Source organism: Neoarius graeffei, chromosome 20 (genome assembly GCF_027579695.1).
Source record: "Neoarius graeffei isolate fNeoGra1 chromosome 20, fNeoGra1.pri, whole genome shotgun sequence".
Taxonomy (NCBI): Eukaryota; Metazoa; Chordata; class Actinopteri; order Siluriformes; family Ariidae; genus Neoarius; species Neoarius graeffei.
Genome location: NC_083588.1, coordinates 45,791,732 through 45,816,013, shown reverse-complemented (window position 1 = coordinate 45,816,013; position 24,282 = coordinate 45,791,732). Strand labels below are relative to the sequence as shown.

At 40.9% G+C, this 24,282-nt stretch overlaps 1 protein-coding gene across 1 annotated transcript in view; it reads right to left on the bottom strand.

Moving 5' to 3' along the window:
- The window catches only part of zgc:66443 (uncharacterized protein LOC406856 homolog), a 31,586-nt gene extending 17,794 nt beyond the window's left edge, over nt 1-13,792 (bottom strand). Inside the window, exon 1 of the mRNA XM_060902645.1 lies at nt 13,521-13,792. Coding sequence (XP_060758628.1) covers nt 13,521-13,698 — 178 coding nt within the window. The 5' untranslated portion in view covers nt 13,699-13,792. The remainder of the gene's footprint in view (nt 1-13,520) is intronic.
- Nucleotides 13,793-24,282: the final 10,490 nt, after the last annotated feature.

Below are 24,282 nucleotides of genomic sequence, written 5' to 3'. Positions count from 1 at the left end.
TTTGAGGATGTGTGGCAGCCAGTAGCACAGGAAACATTGCACAGGTGGAGCAAATTCTGGAAGTAAATGTAAAAACGTCAGTCAAGAAACTGGAGCAGAAAGAGACTGAATTCTATAGTAGGACAATGATCCAAAATACATCTCAAAATCCAACATGAATTACTTCAAGAAATGCAAGCTGAAGCTTTTGGAATGGCTTTCACAGTTCCCTGACCTGAACATCATTGAAAATCTGTGGGGAGATCTTAAACATGGTGTGCATGCAAGATAGTCCAACACAGAACTAGATATTACATGGTATTCTGCAAGGAACACTGATTAAAAATTCCTAAAACAAGAATATAAATATTCCTAGCTGGCTGCAAAAAGTGTTTGTTGGCTCTGATATATAGGAAAAAGGGTGTTACTAAGTTCTGACTTAGTAGAGTATCCAAACTTTTGCACATGCCACAATGACTTTTTTCTTCAATTTTTAAAGTTAATCAAATATGAAGTCCATTATTGTTTGCAATAAATAAATAATTTGCATGGAGCTTACTTCTTTTTAATTCAAAAATCAATAAAACATGTAATATGGACAGGGGTGTCCAAATTTACACATACAATCGCAGATTCATGAAAGTGCTGATGAATCCTTGAATCTGATCAGTCAGAAGGTGTTGATTAAATTTCTATAACAGCAGCTCTGATGATAGTGCTTGTTCTAATATGTTGTTGTTTAAACAGTAACAGCTAATTCACAGGGAATTGGCTCCATGTAATCTCAGCCTCATAATAAACGTATTCAAAATGTGGTGTTATTCGGCAAAGAAACATCATTAACACGGTGACGCGTTTTGTAAAGACACATTTATAATAATATTTACAGAAGACATCTCCAGTGTCAGCAGTTTGGATTGGTCAGCAAGTCTTCTGCAATGGGAGTCTTCAGGACAGAGGGATTTGCGCTAATGAGAAGTGACCACAGGTGCCTTTATGCTTTCAAGTCCCAAATTGCACACAGTCTGAGCAAATCCAAAAAGATGCCAGGAAGAGATGGCGAACCGGTGGTGGGACTTCCCAACAGTGTTAGGAGAAGAGGATGAAGCAGGAGTCCACGGCTCCCATCCCTAACCAAGATGTCTGCTTGGAAAGTACATCACACTGGTAAATAATGTGCGACAAGAAGGGAAGATGCAGGGTTCCTTGGTCTTCCAGGAACACCCAAAGTGATGCGCAGAAAGTAATATGATGTACACCTCTGTTTCACAGCACAGAAGAAGTGCTTTTTGAAGTTTCACACGGAGTGAAATTTCATTACCTGAAGTACATATGATGTGACATGACACACTACATCAGGGGTCTTCAATCCTATCCACAAAGGGCCAGTGTGGCTGCAGGCTTTCATTACAGCCAAATTGGAGGCTCACTTGATTGTTGATTGGAGACGAGGGTGAAATGATTAAACAAGTGAAATCAGGTGTAGCTCCTGCTTGGTTGGAATGAAAGCCTGCAGCCACACTGGCCCTTTGTGGATAGGATTGAAGACCCCTGCACTACATGATACAAACCTCCAGTACGTCTGTATCAAATCCAATATGGAAATATGTCTGAAGTGTTTTTCATTCTTTACTTAATGAGAGATGAGATGAGACTTAATGATTCATTGACATTTAAAAAAAAAAAGAATGAGATTTTTGTATTGCTCTTTGATCAATGTCTTGTGATATGTTCATTCATAATTTTCTTTATGATTCTGTACCACTGTTGCACAAAAATACTTTGGGGTTGGGAGAGATGCTCAAAAAAAAAGGTTTTTTTTAAATTAAGTTTTATCAATAAAATATCCCAAAATGAACCAAGAAATGATCTGGAATCATTTTTATGATGTACCATCAAAATGTGTGCAGTCAAGGATTAACTTAAAAAGATATAGAAGATATTACACGACTGTGCAAAGATATGAAGTTTATTTTCGAGTGATGAATATATATATATATATATATATATATATATATTTTTTTTTTTTCACAGTCCGGTTTCCATCAAATCCTGTGCTCTGATTGGCTGGCGAGCGGGTCCGTATCCTACGATACGGACCCCAGTTACGGACCTCTGGCGACTCGCTCGTTCACAACAACAAACATAGTAGCATTTTTTGTCAACATTTACCTTTTTTTTAAAAATAAGATTTATTTATAAGATTATCAAAAATCTTAGAAATTTTTGCCAGTCAGCTGGGATAGGCTCCAGCTTGCCTGCGACCCTGTAGAAGGATAAAGCGGCTACAGATAATGAGATGAGATGAGATTTTTGCCAGTATTTCTCAGGAGAATAGCATTAATTTTACAGCATGGATAGCGATAACGACAGTCTTCACAGCGAAAGTGAGTTTTACTACCCTGAGGAAAAAGATATAAAAGAAAACATTTCAGGAGAAAGCTAAAAACCTGTAACTGTTGCTAGTGCCGAGCAAAAACATGGCTGAATCCTGAATGACTCAATTTTGTATAAATAGGGGACTACATAGGTGGCAAAATGTAGTTTTTTTTCCTGCCAAGGAAGTGCACTTGTATACCAAGGATGTAATGCCATTTGCATTACAGCCGTGAATGAGGATTCAAAATGGCGGCTCAGCTCGGTTTTCCCTTTCGGGCGCTCTCGTTTTCTGTTAGAATTTGGTAAAGAAAAAAATAAATATATTATTTACCAGCTTAAGGTCGGTCCGTATGGTGAAATACCGTGCCCTTGGCCTTGAATACTGACCTCGGCCCACAGGGCCTCGGTCAGTACTTTCAAGACCTCGGTCACGGTATTTCACGATACGGATCTCCCAGCTGGTAAATAACATATCACGAATGAGTGAAGCAAACAAGTGATACATTTTTCAAGACGAGAAGATAAATTTCATATCTTCACGCAACCGTGTAATGTTCTTTATATTATATACAACCCCAATTCCAAAAAAGTTGGGACAAAGTACAAATTGTAAATAAAAACGGAATGCAATAATTTACAAATCTCAAAAACTGATATTGTATTAACAATAGAACATAGACAACATATCAAATGCCGAAAGTGAGACATTTTGAAATTTCATGCCAAATATTGGCTCATTTGAAATTTCATTACAGCAACACATCTCAAAAAAGTTGGGACAGGGGCAATAAGAGGCTGGAAAAGTTAAAGGTACAAAAAAGGAACAGCTGGAGGACCAAACTGCAACTCATTAGGTCAACTGGCAATAGGTCATTAACATGACTGGGTATAAAAAGAGCATCTTGGAGTGGCAGCGGCTCTCAGAAGTAAAGATGGGAAGAGGATCACCAATCCCCCTAATTCTGCGCCGACAAATAGTGGAGCAATATCAGAAAGGAGTTCGACAGTGTAAAATTGCAAAGAGTTTGAACATATCATCATCTACAGTGGATAATATCATCAAAAGATTCAGAGAATCTGGAAGAATCTCTGTGCGTAAGGGTCAAGGCCAGAAAACCATACTGGGTGCCCGTGATCTTCGGGCCCTTAGACGGCACTGCATCACATACAGGCATGCTTCTGTATTGGAAATCACAAAATGGGCTCAGGGATATTTCCAGAGAACATTATCTGTGAACACAATTCACCGTGCCATCCGCCATTGCCAGCTAAAACTCTATAGTTCAAAGAAGAAGCCGTATCTAAACATGATCCAGAAGCGCAGACATTTTCTCTGGGCCAAGGCTCATTTAAAATGGACTGTGGCAAAGTGGAAAACTGTTCTGTGGTCAGACGAATCAAAATTTGAAGTTCTTTATGGAAATCAGGGACGCCGTGTCATTCGGACTAAAGAGGAGAAGGACAACCCAAGTTGTGACCAACGCTCAGTTCAGAAGCCTGCATCTCTGATGGTATGGGGTTGCATTAGTGCGTGTGGCATGGGCAGCTTACACATCTGGAAAGACACCATCAATGCTGAAAGGTATATCCAGGTTCTAGAGCAACATATGCTCCCATCCAGATGACGTCTCTTTCAGGGAAGACCTTGCATTTTCCAACACGACAATGCCAAACCACATACTGTATCAATTACAGCATCATGGCTGCGTAGAAGAAGGGTCCGGGTACTGAACTGGCCAGCCTGCAGTCCAGATCTTTCACCCATAGAAAACATTTGGCGCATCATAAAACGGAAGATACGACAAAAAAGACCTAAGACAGTTGAGCAACTAGAATCCTACATTAGACAAGAATGGGTTAACATTCCTCTCCCTAAACTTGAACAACTTGTCTCCTCAGTCCCCAGATGTTTACAGACTGTTGTAAAGAGAAAAGGGGATGTCTCACAGTGGTAAACATGGCCTTGTCCAACTTTTTTGAGATGTGTTCTTCATACCTGTCAACCCTCCCGTTTTTCCCAGGAAATCTCTTATTTTGACTTATTTCCCGCTGTCTTCCTGTTTTTTTATTTTCCCGAAAATATCCCGTATTTTCACAATATAAAAAAGTCGGTAGGTCCAGAATTCATGACGCGCCTCTGACAGGAGTTTACAGCAGGAAGTCGGACCATGAATTCACGTCCCCACCCTCTCAGGCATCAGTAATTACATAACTACGTCCGGAGGCGAGGCTGAACAAGTGATTAGGTCCAGTGTTGCCAGATTGGGCGGTTTCCCACCGAAGTTGGGCGGTTTCAAGTGCATTTTGGCGGGTTTTGAACATATTTTGGGATGGAAAACGTCAGCAGTATCTAGCAACACTGATTAGGTCTGAGGTGAAGATGGCGATGCTAATAGCTAAGAAAAACATTAGCCTCTCTTTCTTTGATGATTTCAACAAGTGCGTGGCTGGAATGTTCCCAGACTCTTCCATCGCAAAGAAATTTTCCATGGGGAAAACGAAAGCCTCCCAAATAATCAAAGGTAAGCTACACATGTTTACATTAAGTATGTCCTGGCTAAGACCTCATAAATAGCCTAGTGTAAACTAATTGGTGTATTAACTGTTTTATCCACTCATTGTCTATTTTATTTTCTATCTGAAACTTACCCATTTTAAATCACTCTTGGTTTAATATCTTATATTACTCTTTATTACTCTATCCATCCATCCATCCATCCATCCATCCATCCATCCATCTATCTATCTAGTGTTCCGAGGCCATGACTATGGTAAAACCATAATAAATTGCAATGAAATTGAATTTATTGACTGGTTATATAATGACCTTTCTTATTTTAACATAAGATACGTATTTTAGCCCTTCATTTGAGAAATAACTGGTACCACTGAAAGCAAATAAAAATAAATGTATAGTTTATTCACAAATGCACTCTATAAACCATAAGCATATTGAGTTTGGGTCTTGGCTATCATCAACATGCACCAGAGTACAGGAAATCACAAATACTAGATAGAAAATTGCCCCCCATTCAACTACACACCCACTTTTGGTGAAGGGTATGACTTTCCGAAATTTTCCCTTATTTTGAGTTAAAAATCTGGGAAATATCCCTTTTTTTCAAACCTCAAAGTTGACAGGTATGGTGTTCTTGTCATGAAATTTAAAATCACCTAATTTTTCTCTTTAAATGATACATTTTCTCAGTTTAAACATTTGATATGTCATCTATGTTCTATTCTGAATAAAATATGGAATTTTAAAACTTCCACATCATTGCATTCCGTTTTTATTTACAATTTGTACTTTGTCCCAACTTTCTTGGAATCGGGGTTGTAGACACATCCACAAAAAATTACACAAGTTCATCAAAATTTTGAACTGGTTCACTATTTGACAATGCACATCAAGTTTCGCGAACGGGATTCATGAACATTATCCATACCCGAAAGAGAACCCTTCATGGTTTGGGAGTTTTGTCAGTCCGACAGGCTCATTTGGCTGCCGAGTGCTTTGGTACGTTGAGAGGCAAAGACCGAAGAATGCTTCTGTGTTTTACAGGCTTTGGCATATCAAGTTTCAGACGATGAACAGTGTAGATTGTTATAATCTTCTATAACCGAAGGCCATTCCGCAGACCATGGAAATATTGCTGGGTCACAGTTTAAGTACATCTTTTTCCCACCAGAGAAATGTAAGCTACAAACACTTGTCCATTTCAATTCAGTACGAAGGTTTTCATTGCGGATTAAACTTATTCATTTCTTTCTTCTCTTCTCCTCGACTGGCAGCTGACAAAAGCTCAAATTAGATGTTCTCTTTGTTGTGGAGACACAGTAAGGCACACAGCAGTTCACTTTAGGCATTGTTAAAACCAGTTAGACAGAACAATGCAGTGTTTAACAAAGGCGAAAGTAACCAATATCCTTGACTTGCAAGTGACGTCAAAGCAAACTAGCAACCCGGATGTCGGCCATGTTGGTGGAAATACAAATGCAGGGTCAAGTGACAGCCCATACAAAACATAGTTACGCGTGCGCAACTCTCTTTGTTTTTCCACTGCTTTAGGCATTCTTTTAGCTATGTCATATCAACAGTACTCATGACCATGGCACATTCCGATTTTTTAGAATCCCGTCCGTGATTCGGAAACAGGAAACTCTGAGGCTTAGTACGGAGAGGAGATGAGGGGATCAGGACGCTTTTTTCCAATGACCATTTCGTCCAATAATTAAGACATTCCATCTAAAGCCTTTTTCATACACGCTATCAATTATTTAATATTTCAGGTATTCCTGTGTTTGCTAATGAAAGCCCCTGCGAGAGCACTGCTCTACACCTAAAGCTTTAACATTATCCAGCCGGCTTTAAAAATTAATAACTCTGCCAACGGAGCATGCAACGAAGCCATATTTGACAGGCACCTCCCTCTAAGCCTCCCCCTTGGAAAGAGCATGATCTTAAGTTGGTAGGACCGCGCCTCGGCCCGGGATTTGCGAACAAAGCCCCCGCAAGAGCACTGCTCAGCGCCTAAAGATTTAATATGATCCATACTATGGCACTCATTTGCTTTCCAAAAATGTGTTTTTCTTCAATCAAATTCCATTGAGAATTTCTCCTTTTTTCAAACAAACAAACACCTGAAATATAAAATAATTGATAGTGTGTATGAAAAAGCCTTTGGACGAAATGGTCATGGGACGAAATGACCTGTATTCGTACTCAATGGTCGGTAGAAGTGTCTTAACTTCAGAAAAGCCTGACTTTTTTTAAAGGAGAACTGAAGTCATTTTTAAACTTGCTTTATTTCTTAATTACCGTGTTATTCAATTACGTTTTCGGTTTTAGTAACCTTATATCGTGACTTGTATTGGCAACTAATTGCAATTAAATATTATACTTATCGGCCTATTTGGTTTTTAGCCATGTTGAATTTAGTTCATTTGGTCCACGGCAGGCGCCACTTATCCGCGTGATCTTCACGAGACTTGTGCGAGACTTTGAAACGTTAAGTGTCAGCCAGGTGTCAGTGTCGCCATTTTGAAAACTGTTTTCCAAACGAAATATTACACAAACAAGTTTAAAATGACGATTACTGCCAACTTTTTTCAAACTTTCCCAATTGCTATCAAAACAAACAAAACTTCCGGCTTGATTATGTCAGCATTCGAAAGAGGGCACGCACGTCTTTTGACAACGTTGGCAGATGTTGGTCAATTTGATTTCCGCTCTACGTTTTACTTCCGTCCTACGATGTCTCGCACAGGTCTCAACACATCTTGTTTATGGCCATTGCTTCGACATATGGACTGATCTATTCCATCCATCCATCCATTATCTGTAGCCGCTTATCCTGTCCTACAGGGTTGCAGGCAAGCGAGAGCCTATCCCACCTGACTATGGGCGAGAGGCGGGGTACACCCTGGACAAGTCGCCAGGTTATCGCAGGGCTAATACAGAGAGACAAACAACCATTCACACATCTTCACATTCACACCTATGGTCAATTTAGAGCCACCAATTAGCCTAACCTGCATGTCTTTGGACTGTGGGGGAAACCGGAGCACCCGAAAGAAACCCACACAGACACGGGGAGAACACGCAAACTCCACACAGAAAGGCCCTCGCCGGCCACGGGGCTCGAACCCGGACCTTCTTGCTGTGAGGCAACAGTGCTAACCACTACACCACCGTGCCGCCTGGACTGATATATATTACATAGTATATTTCAAACACAGGGTGGCACGGTGGTGTAGTGGTTAGTGCTGTCGCCTCACAGCAAGAAGGTCCGGGTTCGAGCCCCGCGGCCGGTGAGGGCCTTTCTGTGTGGAGTTTGCATGTTCTCCCTGTGTCCGCGTGGGTTTCCTCTGGGTGCTCCGGTTTCCCCCACAGTCCAAAGACATGCAGGTTAGGTTAACTGGTGACTCTAAATTGACCGTAGGTGTGAATGTGAGTGTGAATGGTTGTCTGTGTCTATGTGTCAGCCCTGTGATGACCTGGCGACTTGTCCAGGGTGTACCCCGCCTTTCGCCCGTAGTCAGCTGGGATAGGCTCCAGCTTGCCTGCGACCCTGTAGAACAGGATAAAGCAGCTATAGATAATGAGATGAGATTTCAAACACTCATCACTTGCTATAGCAGTGACAAAATAAAGTGGCATGCAAAAGTTTGGGCACCCCTGGTCAAAATTGCTGTTACCATGAACAGTTAAGCAAGTTGAAGATGAAATGATCTCCAAAAGGCATAAAGTTAAAGATGACTCATTCCCTTTATATTTAAAGCAAAAAACTAATTTTTATTTTCATGTTTTACATTTTCAAAATGACAAAAAAGGAAAAGGGCCTGAAGCAAAAGTTTGGGCACCCTGCATGGTTAGTACCTAGTAACACCCCCTTTGGCAAGTATCACAGCTTGTAAACACTTTCTGTAGCCAGCTAATAATCTTTCAGTTCTTACCTGGGGGATTTTCACACATTCGTCCGTGCAAAAGTCTTCCAGTTCTACAAGTTTCTTGGGCTGTCTTGCATGCACTGCTCTTTTGAGATCTATCCACAGATTTTCAATGATGTTTAGGTCAGGGGACTGTGAGGGCCAGGGCAAAATCTTCAGCTTGTGCCTCTTGAGGTATTCCATTGTAGATTTTGAGGTGTGTTTTGGATCATCATCTTATTGTAGGACCCATCCTCTTTTTAACTTCAACTTTTTTACAGATGGTGTGATGTTTGCTCCAGAATTTGCTGGTATTTATTCGAATCCATGCTTCCCTCGACCAATGAAATGTGCCCTGTGCCACTGGCTGCAACACAACCCCAAAGCATGATCGATCCACACCCATGCTTCAGAGTTGGAGAGGTGTTCTTTTCCTGGAATTTGGCACCCTTTTTTCTCCAAACATACCTTTGCACATTGTGGCCAAAAAGTTCTATTTTGATTTCATCAGTCCACAGGACTTGTTTCCAAAACGCATCAGGCTTATTTAGATGTTCATTTGCAAACTTCAGACCCCGAATTTTGTGGCTAGGACGCAGAAACGGTTTTCTTCTGATGACTCTTCCATGAAGATCATATTTGTTCAGGTGTCGCTGCATAGTAGAACAGTGCACCACCACTCCAGGGTCTGCTAAATCTTTCTGAAGGTCTTTTGCAGTCAAACAGGGGTTTTTATTTGCCTTTCTAGCAATCCAACGAGCAGTTCTTTCAGACAGTTTTCTTCATCTTCCAGACCTCACCTTGATCTCCACTGTTTCTGTTAACTGCCATTTCTTAATAACATTACAATCTGAGGAAACAGCTACCTGAAAACACTTTGCTACGTTCTTGTAGCCTTCTCCTGCTTTGTGAGCATCAATTATTTTATTATTCAGAATGTGATGGAGATGCTTAGAGGAGCCCATGGCTGTTGATTTTAGGGACAAGTTTGAGGAGTCAGAGAATTTATACAGCTTTGAAATCTGCATCATCTGACCTTTCCTAATGAAGAATTTGAACAAGCCACAGCTCAATAAGCTAATTAAGGTCTGGAACCTTGGTAAAAGTTACCTGAGAACTCAAATGTATTGGGGTGCCCAAACTTTTGCATGGTGTTCCTTTTCTTTTATCACTCTCCAATTGTAAAAAAACAAAAATAATACACAGATCTTGCAGAAAACGCTGAAAAGAAATGTCGTCTTTACCTTCATGCCTTTTGGTGATCAGTTCATCTTCTGCTCACTTAACTACTCACAGTAACAGACATTTTCAGTAAGGGTGCCCAAACTTTTGCATGCCACTGTAGCTATCAAAAATGCATTCCTGTATTTAATAAAATGAGATAAATAGAATTTTGATGATAAAAAATTGCCTTCAGTTCTCTTTTAAATAATATGGGTCAAAAGTACACATATCAATCTTCGTTTGATCGTTCAAATCGTGGTAATACTGAGAAAATTCAGCATTGTTTATAGACACGCTTTGAGCGCCTGCTATCCAAGTTGCTTTGTAGATCCACCAGCATGGCGGACACTCATGACGTAGGACATTTTGATCACGTGGTTGCAAGTCATCTATAGCGGACCGGACCCCAGGTAGCGCCCATAATGCACTGCGGTAAACAAGCGAAGACGTAGTTATGGGTTAGGGTCATTGTTGGTATCTCACCACTCCATAGTGGACTGGTTTTCTCTAATAGCACGCTCCGTCATGTTTTATCAATTAATTTGAACATTATTTAATTATAATTTTGACAAATTAACCATTTTAGAAGGTTCTTTGTAGACCTGGAAAAGGCATACGATAGAATGCCGAGAGATGAGTTATGGTATTGTATGAGAAAGAGTGGAGTAAATGAGAAGTATATTAGAGTGGTGCAAGACATGTACGAGAACAGTGAAACAGCAGTGAGGTGTGCAGTTGGAACAACTGAATGGTTCAAGGTGAAGGTGGGACTCCATCAAGGATCTGCTTTGAGTCCTTTCTTGTTTGCCATAGTGATGGATAGCTTGACGGACGAAGTGAGGCAAGAGTCACCATGGAACATGATGTTTGCAGATGATACCGTGATATGTCGGGCGGCACGATGGTGTAGTGGTTAGCACTGTCGCCTCACAGCAAGAAGGTCCGGGTTCGAGCCCTGTGGCCGGCGAGGGCCTTTCTGTGTGGAGTTTGCATGTTCTCCCCGTGGGTTTCCTCCAGGTGCTCCAGTTTCCCCCACAGTCCAAAGGCATGCAGGTTAGGTTAACTGGTGACTCTAAACTGACCGTAGGTGTGAATGGTTGTCTGTGTCTATGTGTGATGTAGGGTTGGGCGGTATCCAAATTTTGATACCTTTAAACTGTCTCTGTGTTTTCCCGGGGTATACGGTATTACCGAGAAAAAAATAATATTTTGTTTCGGCCTACTGTGTAACGTGCGCCTATACCGGCGGACCTTGTCCAGACCTGCGCCTATGCCTCAAATGTACTATTTAAAAGCAGCATAGCGAATTATGTGCATTGTGGTATGGATTAAGCAGCAAAGCGAATTTTGTGCATTGATGAATGGATTAAGAGATATTTCAAAGCATCACGCAACTCTTCCTTCATCTTGAAAATAGCATTCAACTGTCGTTTACACATGTCTGCGTTGAAACGCCATTTGCAGCACTATTTCACCTACTCCATCAAAAAAAGTACACGATGAGCAGGATCATACCCTTTCAAGCATGGGAAATAAATAAAAGAAAAAGAATCAACCAACACCCAAGTCCGTTTAGACTGCGCGATAAACCATATTCTTCAGCGCAAATGAGGCGAACCTAATTCAAATGCGTGATAGCTGCACAAGGCAAAATCATATGGGCCCACGTCATGCCATGGCGGGGAAATTAATAATCAAATGGCCTTACCTTGCTTAAAACGTTGTCTTGATCACATAACTCCTTACAATTATTCCACTTAAATCCATACGGTTTAACACACCCAACAAAGATAGCAAGCGCATTGCTAATTCCCACCAGAAACCTAACAGTTTACGCTACGATGTTTTCTTCCGTTTCTTCAGTAGATGACATTTCAAACGTTTATTACCCACATCCCAAATGTCATACGTTATATTATTTTACCTTGTTGTTACTCATGTAACCTACTCAAAACACAACTCATTGGAGAGATCTCGTGGAAGTGGAGTACCCCAGGCTATGGTGTGCCTTAGGGGACATATTAGATTTTTTTCGATTTTGCGCGGTCATTTACATTATTGCTGGCTCTTCCTTTTCGTTTGGTTTGAAACCAAAATACTGCCACACTGCCGATCTTGTATTTTTTTTTGCCACTAACTCGTTATCTTGACTTGCCATCTTTCAACCGCGGTCTCAGTCTCTTGCGAAGCTTTCTGTCAGACTCCAAATGTCACGCAGGGTTGCCATGGTAACGACATAAACAACCCTGCACGCGATGAGAACTTCTTTAGGAAATTGATAGAATTAGTGAAAATACGATCACACAGTTATTCGGGATGATCTTCAATTTATTATTTTATATTATGACCTCATGTACTCCATATTTATTTAGATATTATATATTTTTTTAAAATGACGGTAATGAGACCGATACCGTTGGTACTTTTGGATACCTCGGGATACCTTCTTACCGTAATACCGCCCAACCCTAGTGTGATGACCTGGTGACTTGTCCAGGGTGTACCCCGCCTTTCGCCCGTAGTCAGCTGGGATAGGCTCCAGCTTGCCTGCGACCCTGTAGAACAGGATAAAGCGGCTAGAGATAATGAAAGGAGATGAGATTGTGATATGTGGTGAAAGTAGAAAGGAGGTTGAGCTGGGTTTGGAGAGATGGAGGTATGAATGAAGGTGAGCAGGAGCAAAACAGAATAATTGTGCATCAATGAGAATGGAGATGAGAGTGTAGTGAAGATACAAGGAGTAGACGTAAAGAAAGTTCAAGTACCTGGAGTCAACTGTGCGGGAAAATGGGGGCTGCGATAGTGAGGTGAGAAAGAGAGTGCAGGCAGGGTGGAGCAGTTAGATGGAGAAGGATTTCAGGAGTCATTTATGATAGGAAAGTCCCAGCAAAAGTGAAAGGTAAGATGTATAAGACAGTAGTGAGACCAGCGGTGATGTACGGATTGGAGACCGTACCCTTAACGAAGACAGGTTTGCGATGGGAGGTTGGACAGGATAAGGAACGAGCACATCAGAGGGACAGCACATGTGGAGAGCTAAGAGAGATGAGACTGAGATGCAGAGCATGTGGGAAGGAGAACGTTGAGGATGGAGCTGCCAGGCCGACGAAACCAAGGAAGGCCAAAGAGGAGATACATGGACGTGGTGAGAGAGGGCATGAAAATGGCAGGTGTGATGGAGACGAAAGATCCGCTGTGGTGACCCCACAGAAGAAAAAGAAGGTTCTTTGTCAAATGCAGACTGTAAAAGTTTTTAATGTCAGAGAACTTTTGCTTTAAAAAGTCGTGCTGTCTGGACGGTCACTGTGAGGTCATGTGACGTAAACATGCGCTTTAATTGGCTCGTTGAAGTCGGAATGCGCGAGCTGTGTTCCTGTGGGAGCTCAGCCAATCAGATTTGACGGTTTTCTCAAACAAGAAACGTGATGCAGTTTGTAATGTTATCGTTCCTGACTTCCTGCGTGTAAGGCAGCGTGTGGGAGCGGAGCAGCTGGGTGCAGTGTGTTTACCTGGCGCTGGAGTGAGAAGCTCTCGGAGCTGCTGTTTGAGGGTTTCGTTTTCGATGCGTGTCTGCGCGGTCTCTGTGCGGTACTCGGTCACCGTGGCGTCCACCGCCTCCACAATCTCCCGAACAGCCACAGCGAGCCGCTCCATCAGATACGAGTTTAACAGCTCTAACTTAGACATTTTACTGTTTACTTAAGGGTGAAAGAAACACCAGGGTGGCCTTTGGCCGACGAATCAGTATGTGTTTCAGCGAGAAGCTTCACTCAGCGAATCACTTCCGGCTGTCAGCAGAATGGATTTGTGGCGTAGAGCAGGAGTCATACTGCACAGCCACCAGGTGGCGCCAGAGAGCGGAGCCGATTAAAAACGCCATCTAAATAAAAAAATAAATAACACCCATATCCATGGAAGTAAAGATACAAATACTGTACAGCTTGACAGTTCATATTCCCTTTTATTTCTTTTTTTTCGCAGCAGTCCGGTTTCCATCAAATCATGCGCTCTGATTGGCTCGCGACCAGTCCGGAATCCTACGATCCGGACCCCGGTTACAGACCTTTGGCGACTCATTCGTTCACAAGCTTTATTGTAATTTTTTTTGTCAATGTTTATTTTCGCATTTCTCAGCATTAATTTTACAGCATGGATAGCGATAACGACAGTGTTCACAGCGAAAGCGAGTTTTACTACCCTGATGAAGACGAAATAAAAGAAAACGTTTCAGGAGAAAACGAGCTTGTAGCAGGTTTGTTCGGGCGCTCTCGTTTTCTATTAGAATTTGGTAAAGAAAAAAATAAATATATTATCTTCCAGCTTAAGGTCGGTCCATATCGTGAAATACCGTGACCGAGGTCTTGAAAATAGGCCGAAGTCAGTATTTTCAAGTCCGACTGGTTCGTGAGCGGTCCGGAATCCTACGATCCGGACCCCGGTTCCAGACCTTTGGCGACTCGTTCGTTCACAAGCTTTATTTTAATTTTTTTGTCAAGGTTTATTTTCGCATTTCTCAGTATAATAGCATTAATTTTACAGCATGGATAGCGATAACGACAGTGTTCACAGCGAAAGCGAGTTTTACTACCCTGATGAAGACGAAATAAAAGAAAACGTTTCAGGAGAAAACGAGCTTCTAGCAGGTTTGTTCGGGCGCTCTCGTTTTCTGTTAGAATTTGGTAAAGAAAAAAAAATTATTTACCAGCTTAAGGTCGGTCCGTATTGTGAAATACCGTGACTGAGGTCTTGAAAATAGGCCGAAGTCAGTATTTTCAAGTCCGATTGGCTCGTGAGCGGTCCGGAATCCTACGATCCGGACCCCGGTTACAGACCTTTGGCGACTCGTTCGTTCACAAGCCCTTTTTTTATCAACATTTATTTTCGCATTTCTCAGTATAATAGCATTAATTTTACAGCATGGATAGCGATAACGACAGTGTTCACAGCGAAAGCGAGTTTTACTACCCTGATGAAGACGAAATAAAAGAAAACGTTTCAAGAGAAAGTCGAAAACGAGCTTGAAGTAGGTTTGTTCGGGCGCGCTCGTTTTCTGTTAGAATTTGGTAAAGAAAAAAATAAATATATTATTTACCAGCTTAAGGTCGGTCCGTATCGTGAAATACTGTGACCGAGGTCTTGAAAATACCGACCAATACATGACCCTGATGAATAAGCGGTATAGATGATGAATGGATGGATGGAGTCAAAAGTATAACTAGAAGGGCATTCAGAGAATGGAGACCTTTGCCAAGGACAATAGTCAGCTCTTACATGATTTGCCAATCTGTAACTGTAACCACTTATTATGTCTGGATGAGTCATACTTACTGATAATGATTCTGCAGCTTTGCTTTTGTTCCATGAAGAAATACTTTGAAATCACTGTCTACAAGTGGCTCATGAGAACTGCTTTCCAAGCAACTAGCCTACAAAAAACAAAACAAAACCAAAGGACAGACAGACAAACAAACCACACCAAAAACATAACCCCCTTGCTGGGGAAGTTATATATATAAAACCCATCCATCCATTATCTGTAGCCACTTATCTTGTACAGGGTCACAGGCAAGCTGGAGCCTATCCCAGCTGAATATGGGCAAAAGGCAGGGTACACCCTGGACAAGTTGCCAGGTCATCGCAGGGCTGACACAGAGACAAACAACCATTTGCACCTACGGGTACAGTCAATTTAGAGCCACCAGTTAGCCCAACCTGCATGTCTTTGGACTGTGGGGGAAACCGGAGCACCCGGAGGAAACCCCCGCAGAAACGGGGAGAACATGCAAACTCCACACAGAAAGGCCCTCGTCGGCCGCTGGGCTCGAACCCAGGACCTTCTTGCTGTGAGGTGACAGTGCTAACCACTACACCACCCTGCTGCCTGTGTGTATATAACTTTTTTTGTATTTTTTTTACTCATTTTTTGTATTAAAAAATTTTTTTTTTGTATTTTTTACTTTTTCTATTTTTTTTTATCAGGTCCACTCTGGGGCGGCATGGTGGTGTAGTGGTTAGCGCTGTCGCCTCACAGCAAGAAGGTCTGGGTTCGAGCCCCGTGGCCAGCGAGGGCCTTTCTGTGTGGAGTTTGCATGTTGTCCGCGTGGGTTTCCTCCGGGTGCTCCGGTTTCCCCCGCAGTCCAAAGACATGCAGGTTAGGTTAACTGGTGACACTAAATTGACCGTAGGTGTGAATGTGAGTGTGAATGGTTGTTTGTGTCTATGTGTCAGCCCTGCAATGACTTGGCGACTTGTCCAGGGTGTACCCCGCCTTTCGCCCGTAGTCAGCTGGGATAGGCTCCAGCTTGCCTGTGACCCTGTAGAACAGGATAAAGCAGCTATAGATAATGAGATGAGATGAGGTCCACTCTGCTTGGGTTAGCTGATTGTTATGATTCGTGGCATTTCAAATTTCAAACGTGTGTTGCCAACAGTGGAGTTGCAGTGTGCCCTCTGTTGGTCAAACAATGTAATGACAACACTCTTAACATGGTTGAAGGATCCTTCTTCTATCTTTCCATTTCTGTTTTTAATTGTCATTAGTCAGCCATTATAAATGATGATACTGATTTATCTGTAGTGAGCCTAACATTCGCTGATAATATACGCATGCCAATTTACTGGTCGGACGGGCTCTATATATAGCATTTAAAAATGTCTGCTTACAGGTCCTTCTATGAATCTTATTGACACTCTACGCGAGGCACTTTGACTTACTACTCAGAAAGGCAATCCACTGCCAAACCACGAGTGTGAATAGATATTTCTACTACGGATGTCAAAACACAATGCAATACAAACAAAAAGAAGTGTGAATAAAGTCGGACACTTTTTACTACACCTTCCATAACTTGACAGGTGAAATAATCAATAATCAAAACCTTTTTTAACATAGTTTGAGTTGATACCATATTGTTTGTCAGTCTAACTGGAAAAAGGAATTATTATAAACAGATACTATATATCTATAGATTTGATGTCATGTTATATAACTGCAGGTACACTACATGGCCACAAGTATGTGTACCCCTGACCATCACAGCCACATATGAGCTTTGCTCATACTGTTTCCACAAAGTTGGAAGCACAGAATTGTCTGTAATGTTTTTGTATGTTGTAGTATAGTAATTTCTCTTCACTGGAACTAGAGTCCAAACCTATTCCAGCATGACAGTGCCCCTGTGCACAAAGCGAGTTTCATGAAGACATTATTTGCCCAAGATGGAGTGGAAGCACTTGAATGGTCTACAGAGAACCCTGACCTCAACCCCACTGAACACCTTTGGGATGAACTGGAATGCTGATTGTGCACCAGACCTCCTCACCTGATATCATGCTCCATCAGTACTAATGCTCTTTTGGCTGAATAGGCTCTTCCTTGTTTTAATTGAGATCAGGATCAGGAAGACCATTACAGTATCACATCTAATCAGACTGTTTGTTTGTTTTTGTATGAGGGTTGAGCAGAATTAGACAGGTAGTCTGTCAGAGCTGAATGGAGAGTTTGACCTGTGAGAGTAATTGTCGTGTATCTACCCCAGGTCTCAATTTTCACGTAGTCTTCAGATCCTATTACTGTCAAACCCGAGGCTTAGAGCTTGCCAAACACGAGGGCAGGGACACAGCCTTTCCTACTTGTATCAGATTCATTGATTGGGTAATTTGGTTAGAATGTATAATTAAATCCCACTAGGTTAATTTATTTGTGCTCCCAGGCAGCTTGTTTATCTACTCTGACATTTTCTAATCAGTGTCCCTTTCTCTCTGCTCTCACTCCATTATGTGATGGAGAGCGTGTCCACAGCGAAAACCTGGTTATCACAGTACTGCAATAACAGAGAGTTAGTGAAAAGTCAACAGTTAATGTACTCATTAACTTATGGATAAACCATAATGAAGATAAAGTGGGAGGGAAAGCACAAGCATGGATATGGGTAGCTTGGAGAGGAAAAGTCCTTGTTATAATATCGCTGAAGCACAAGGAAAAGGAAAACAAAAATAATCCCAGCTAATAAAAAGCTATATAGCTATATAAATAGCTTTTTAAATATCATTTTAAACAGATCACTATGGAAATAGGGATGTAATGTTAAGTGGTGTGTGGTGTTGCTAATCATCATACATATACACATACATTACACAGCTCTTCTGTTTTAACTGATATATTTATATTAGCAGTTAAAACCAGTATTATACTAAACTAGAAGGGAACCATCAGGGCCTTCAGAGAAGGCCCAAACATATCAGTATTTCAAATGTTATATTTCATTTCCGGGCGGCACGGTGGTGTAGTGGTTAGCACTGTCGCCTCACAGCAAGAAGGTCCTGGGTTCGAGCCCCGGGGCCGGCGAGGGCCTTTCTGTGTGGAGTTTGCATGTTCTCCCCGTGTCCGCGTGGGTTTCCTCCGGGTGCTCTGGTTTCCCCCACAGTCCAAAGACATGCAGGTTAGGTTAACTGGTGACTCTAAATTGACCGTAGGTGTGAGTGTGAATGGTTGTCTGTGTCTATGTGTCAGCCCTGTAATGACCTGGCGACTTGTCCAGGGTGTACCCCGCCTTTCGCCCGTAGTCAGCTGGGATAGGCTCCAGCTTGCCTGCGACCCTGTAGAAGGATAAAGCGGCTAGAGATAATGAGATGAGATGAGATATTTCATTTCCTTCATTCTACTTATTCTCTTCTAATTTGGTCTCATTTTCTATCAAATTTGCTTCAGAAATGAAAGGGTTACTGTCCTGAAAACATTAAAATTGAGTTATCCAATGAGATTTTTTTTTGTTTGTTGTCTCTAGGCTGAGAAGAGTTTAGAGCTGGCTCACTCACTGATTAGGACTTCATTGCCGGGACAGAAGGCCATGGCAGTGTATGTTTCTGTAGTAAGTGATGGATGAATTAACCAATCAGGTTTTGATTTATAGTGGGAGGGACCAAAAATGTATTGCCCTGGGCCTTCTCGAAGTCCAACGCGAGCTTAACAGTAAATCAGTGCAGCAGTGATGTAGCCTTCCAGCCGGTGTAGCGTTCATCAGTAGTGTTAACGAATGCTAATAATGTGATCAAGCCAGTGCTATCAAGAGCAAGTAGCACAGGCTAATGACCGAGAAACTAAGATTTCTGTCTCCAGACTCTTCCTCCACACATGCTCGCCGCAGTATTTTCCACTCGTACTGAAGTATTCATTTCACGATATAATTTACTTAGTTACTTTTAAAATCAACATCGACAGCTATACACCACGGAGCTGCCTGGCAGCCTGGTGCTAATCCCTTGCAAAACCCTTTGCCCTGTTGCTTTTTTAGTGTGTCTGGCTAAGTTTTGGCTGAGCTGAAGTCCCAGCTCTAATAGTAACAGTTCGCTACTGTATGAAACCACATGTACAGAGCAGTCTTTTGCAATTGGAAAAAAATGGGATGAGTTTTTTTTTTTAAATACACCCAGTCTTGCCTTTTTTTCCCATCTCACTCTTTTGGCCTAAAGCTTCATTTTTTTCAGACCCCTTGCATGTTTTCCCCACTTCTGAGCTTCATCTGCATTATGATAGTTTTTCCACCCAAACTATCCCCATTAATTGTGCTTGTACTACCTCTTGATCTTCATTACTGATCATCCATCCAAGGCCAGTGATCTTATGTATATACTTATGTAACTTTCTAATAGGACACTATGAAAAAGGTTTTTTCCTTTTTTTTCGCTGACGGTGTGCTTCTATTGTGTGCTGTGGCAGTATTTTGTCTCCTTGAGTATAAATCTGTACTGTCTTCCTCCTACTTCAACCTCCAACTCTCTATCATGCATTTTCACTCCCTCCATTCCAAGCTCCTGCATCACTCTCCAGCCATCACCGTTTACAGCATCCGAGCCTCATCCTGTCCCAATTTTTCCTTTTTTTTTCATTTCCAGTCGCACTGGCAGAATCTTTGAATTATTCATCTAGCTTTAAAATTCAAGAGAGATTTTTTAACTAACACACTAGCATCAGAGTACACTCCCTTTAGCACATCCATGTTTTCTCAGTCCCTCACTCCTTTCTGCTCCTTACCAACCGTTGCCCTGGCAACTGAAACATCCTGGAAGTGCATGATGTAGTGGGAGTAGAAAAAGAAGAGAGAGAGAGAGAAAACAACTTAATGAGTGGACAATCTGAGACATCCACTGCTAGTCAAACTTTTTTGTGATTTTTTTAACAAGTTATCTGAGAAATATTTTTATTATTTAATTGGAAAAATAATCTAGCTCTAATGTAAAAAGGCTGATCTGGATCACTTTAATTAGGCACTTGTAGGACACAACATACAGTGCTGTGCAAAAGTCTTAGGTACCCTATTTTTTTTTTCACACAATCTTTGTTATAGATTTCTATCTGCTCATATACACCTCATAAGCTACTCTTCTTAGCACATTCTCCGTTACAGATATTGTACTGTATTTGCACTACTGCTATTTTGTACATTGTTTGATTTTAGAGTGTATTTTTACCTATATTATGTACACTACAGTTCAAAAGTTTGGGGTCACCCAGACAATTTTGTGTTTTCCATGAAAAGTCACATTTTTATTTACCACCATAAGTTGTAAAATGAATAGAAAATATAGTCAAGACATTTTTCTGCCCATTTTGAGCATTTAATCGACCCCACAAATATGATGCTCCAGAAACTCAATCTGCTCAAAGGAAGGTCAGTTTTATAGCTTCTCTAAAGAGCTAAGCTGTTTTCAGCTGTGCTAACATGATTGTACAAGGGTTTTCTAATCATCCATTAGCCTTCTGAGGCAATGAGCAAACACACTGTACCATTAGAACACTGGAGTGAGAGTTGCTGGAAATGGGCCTCTATACACCTATGGAGATATTGCACCAAAAACCAGACATTTGCAGCTGGAATAGTCATTTACCACATTAGCAATGTATAGAGTGGATTTCTGATTAGTTTAAAGTGATCTTCATTGAAAAGAACAGTGCTTTTCTTTCAAAAATAAGGACATTTCAAAGTGACCCCAAACTTTTGAACGGTAGTGTATATTTTATAAATATCTATATATATTGTTTTTCTTAACATAAATATTTTTATCTGATTTTACAAGTAAGGTGAGAGAGAAACGGCATTTCGATTCTCCTATATGTCCTGGATATATAAAAAAATCTTTGAATCTTGAATCTATTTTATGACTTATACTGTACATTATCGAGTCAGTACAAAAACATTTTAGAGTCCAAACTTTCATTTTCCAGCCCAAAATTAAATGTTACAGAAAAAAAAAGTTTGTATCTGAGCAGCATATTACATAAGAGAGCACTTTTCAGGTTAAAAAAGAAAACATAATGAAGGCTGCTGGGTTTTGGTGCAAAATGAAGAAGCGAGTGTGACAGTCAAAGTGTCCAGAAGAACTGTGGCTGGTTCTGTAAGACGCTCAGTAAAACCTACGGCTCATTTCCTTATCAAACTGCACTCATTGTACCTGAGACTACTATTTTTATGCCTCCACCACCGTAAGGTGCAGGAGGCATTATGTTTTCAGGTTGTCCGTCCGTGTGTGCGTCCGTCCGTCCCGAAACCTTGTGAACGCGATATCTCAAAGGCTAATGAAAGGAATTTCACCAAACTTTCACCATTTGTGCGCTTTGGGACAAACATGAACTGATTAGATTTTGAGATCAAAAGGTCAAGGTCACTGTGAGGTCAAGGTCACTGTGAGGTCAAATGTCGGTCCGCAAACATTGTGAACACAATATCTCCATGGCGAATGAAAGGAATTTCACCAAACTTTCACCGTTTGTGGATTTGGGGACAAAGATAAACTAATTAGATTTTGAGATCAAAAGGTCTAAGGTCAAGGTCACTGTGAGGTCAAATGTCTGTCCGAAAACCTTGCGAACACAATATCTTCAAGGCTGATACAAGTAATTTCACCAGGTCAAGATTACTGTGAGGTCAAATGTCCATCCCCAAATCACAACTTAATAAGGCGTGTAGTCTACCGGGCGGAGGCATCCCCATCGACGCCATTGGCGTCGAGTTCTATCTAGTTTAAAGCAAAGGATTGTCTCACACCAAATATTGACTTTGTTTCATTTATTATGGCTTACTGCTATTTTTTTTAATATTGAAACACTTAATTTCGTTATTTTTTTTGGTCTACAGCATTTCTTTACATGTGCCTAAGGCAGCTGGGCCATAGAAGGTTCACGCTGCATGCTGCACGCTACACGCTACACGCGTGTAAAGAAAAGTGGACAAACGTAGCATGACTTGCTCTGGGCCATAGAACGGCGTTCACGTTGCACGCTGCACACTTCACGCGTGAAGCGAGAAATGAACATGCACACTTTTTTCTAGGCGTGAAGATGGAAATTCCAGTCAATGCATGCACGACCCCAAGGTCACCGCCGCGCCAGCCAATCAGAACGGGTCTAGGGAGATAAAATGGACGACTACCGAGAAAAGTTGAAGTTTAATGGCCCAGGGTCCGGTTCTTCACGTGAACGTGTAGCGTGTAGCATGCAGCATGCAGCGTGAACCTTCTATGGCCCAGCTGCCTAAGACTTTTGCACAGTACTGTTGTCCTACAGTTGATACTATCACTGACTAGTAACAACTGTAAGACAATTATAGGTTTTCATTATCTTGAAAGGGGTGGGCAAATCATTTTATTACCTCATCTATCAGACAAGTCAAATGTCAAATGTGTTTGTTTATTCAGAAGCCTCGATCAAAATTAGGACAAAATCAGCAACTACTGCTCAAAGTATACAAAACTGGAAAATATACTGAAAAAAAAAGAAATCTTAGCGAGTGGAAATATCTTAAATATAGTACAATATATCTAGTATTTCCTATTATATTTATTAAGTTTATAATGAACTCATTACAAAACCATTAAACCAATTTTTTTGTGCATATTTATGTCACCAGACAGTTATAAAAGCATTTCACTGCACAACATACTGCATATGGTTGTTTGTGTGTGTGTGTGAGAGAGAGAGAGAGAGAGAGAGAAAACGCAATAAAATTTGAACTTCCATCCATCATCTTTAGCCACTTATCCTAGCCTAAAGGGTACTTCCATCCATTATCTTTAGCCACTACACCACCGTGCCGCCCCTATTTCTAGACAATGTTACTAATTTCAAACTTGAAATAGTCTTGCTTTATCTGCAGATAATGTCACTCATTTTAAGCATTTCATCTTAGAATTAAGCAAAATTATCTTTTAATAAAACAAGAACATTTTAAACTTCAAATTGGTAAAAAAAAAAGTCTACAAATAGGTTTATTAATCTTAAATTAGGTTTATTGTAATGTTATAATAGGAAATACTAGATAAGTTTGACTATATTCAAGATTTTCTAACTTGCTAAGATGATACTGTTTGCAGTATGAGTATTAAACCCCTGGGAGGATAAACCTTCGCTATAATAGATGCAGTCTTTCTCCTGTCATGATAATCTCTTTGGTGATAAAGCATCATGTTTGTGCCCTTGACAAGTCTTTGGCTAACATTTTAACTATGAGTGGTGTTCTCTTGTATCACATAAAGACATTACTGAATTCTGGCTTCCTTCTTCATTTTTACTCAATAATTATGATGTGTCTATATGTGAAGTGTTATACTAGTATTAGAGTTATACAGTGAGGAAAAATAAGCATTCAGACACTTTTGTTTTTGTTATTGAATATAGTTAGAGTACATAGTATATCCAGCTGGCCTAGTGGCTAGCGTGTCCACTTCTTGACCGGGAGATCGTGAGTTCTACTTGTGATCGGGTCATACTAAAGACCATTATCAAAATGGTACCTACTGCCATCTAACAAGGCACACCGCAAAGCAGGTGTGAGTAGGGAGTCAAACTCTCATGGTTACCAGAGGGCCCCCGACAACTATGTAATAGGCGAGAGACTGCACTGCAAAAAAAAAAAAAAAAATCTTAGGAAGTTTATTTATCTATTTTCAAGTCAAAACATCTAGCCACCCTTATTATAAGACATAATTGCCCAACAAGCAAAACCTCATTTAGCTAGAAAGGCTAGTTTTTAGACAGTCCATCTTGAAAATCTTGTATAGACAAAATGTCTTGAAAAAGTCTTATTTGGAGCACCTTTGAAAATAAAACAAGTTGTTTTTAAAACAAGTAAGTACATTTTGGACATTTGTCAAATGCGGTTCATCTTGTTTCAAGAAAAAAACAAACAAAGTATGCTTGTTTTGGGAATAAATGAACTTTACTGAAATCTTTGAATCTTTCATTACAATTCAACTCCACCTTACATATCCTAAGTT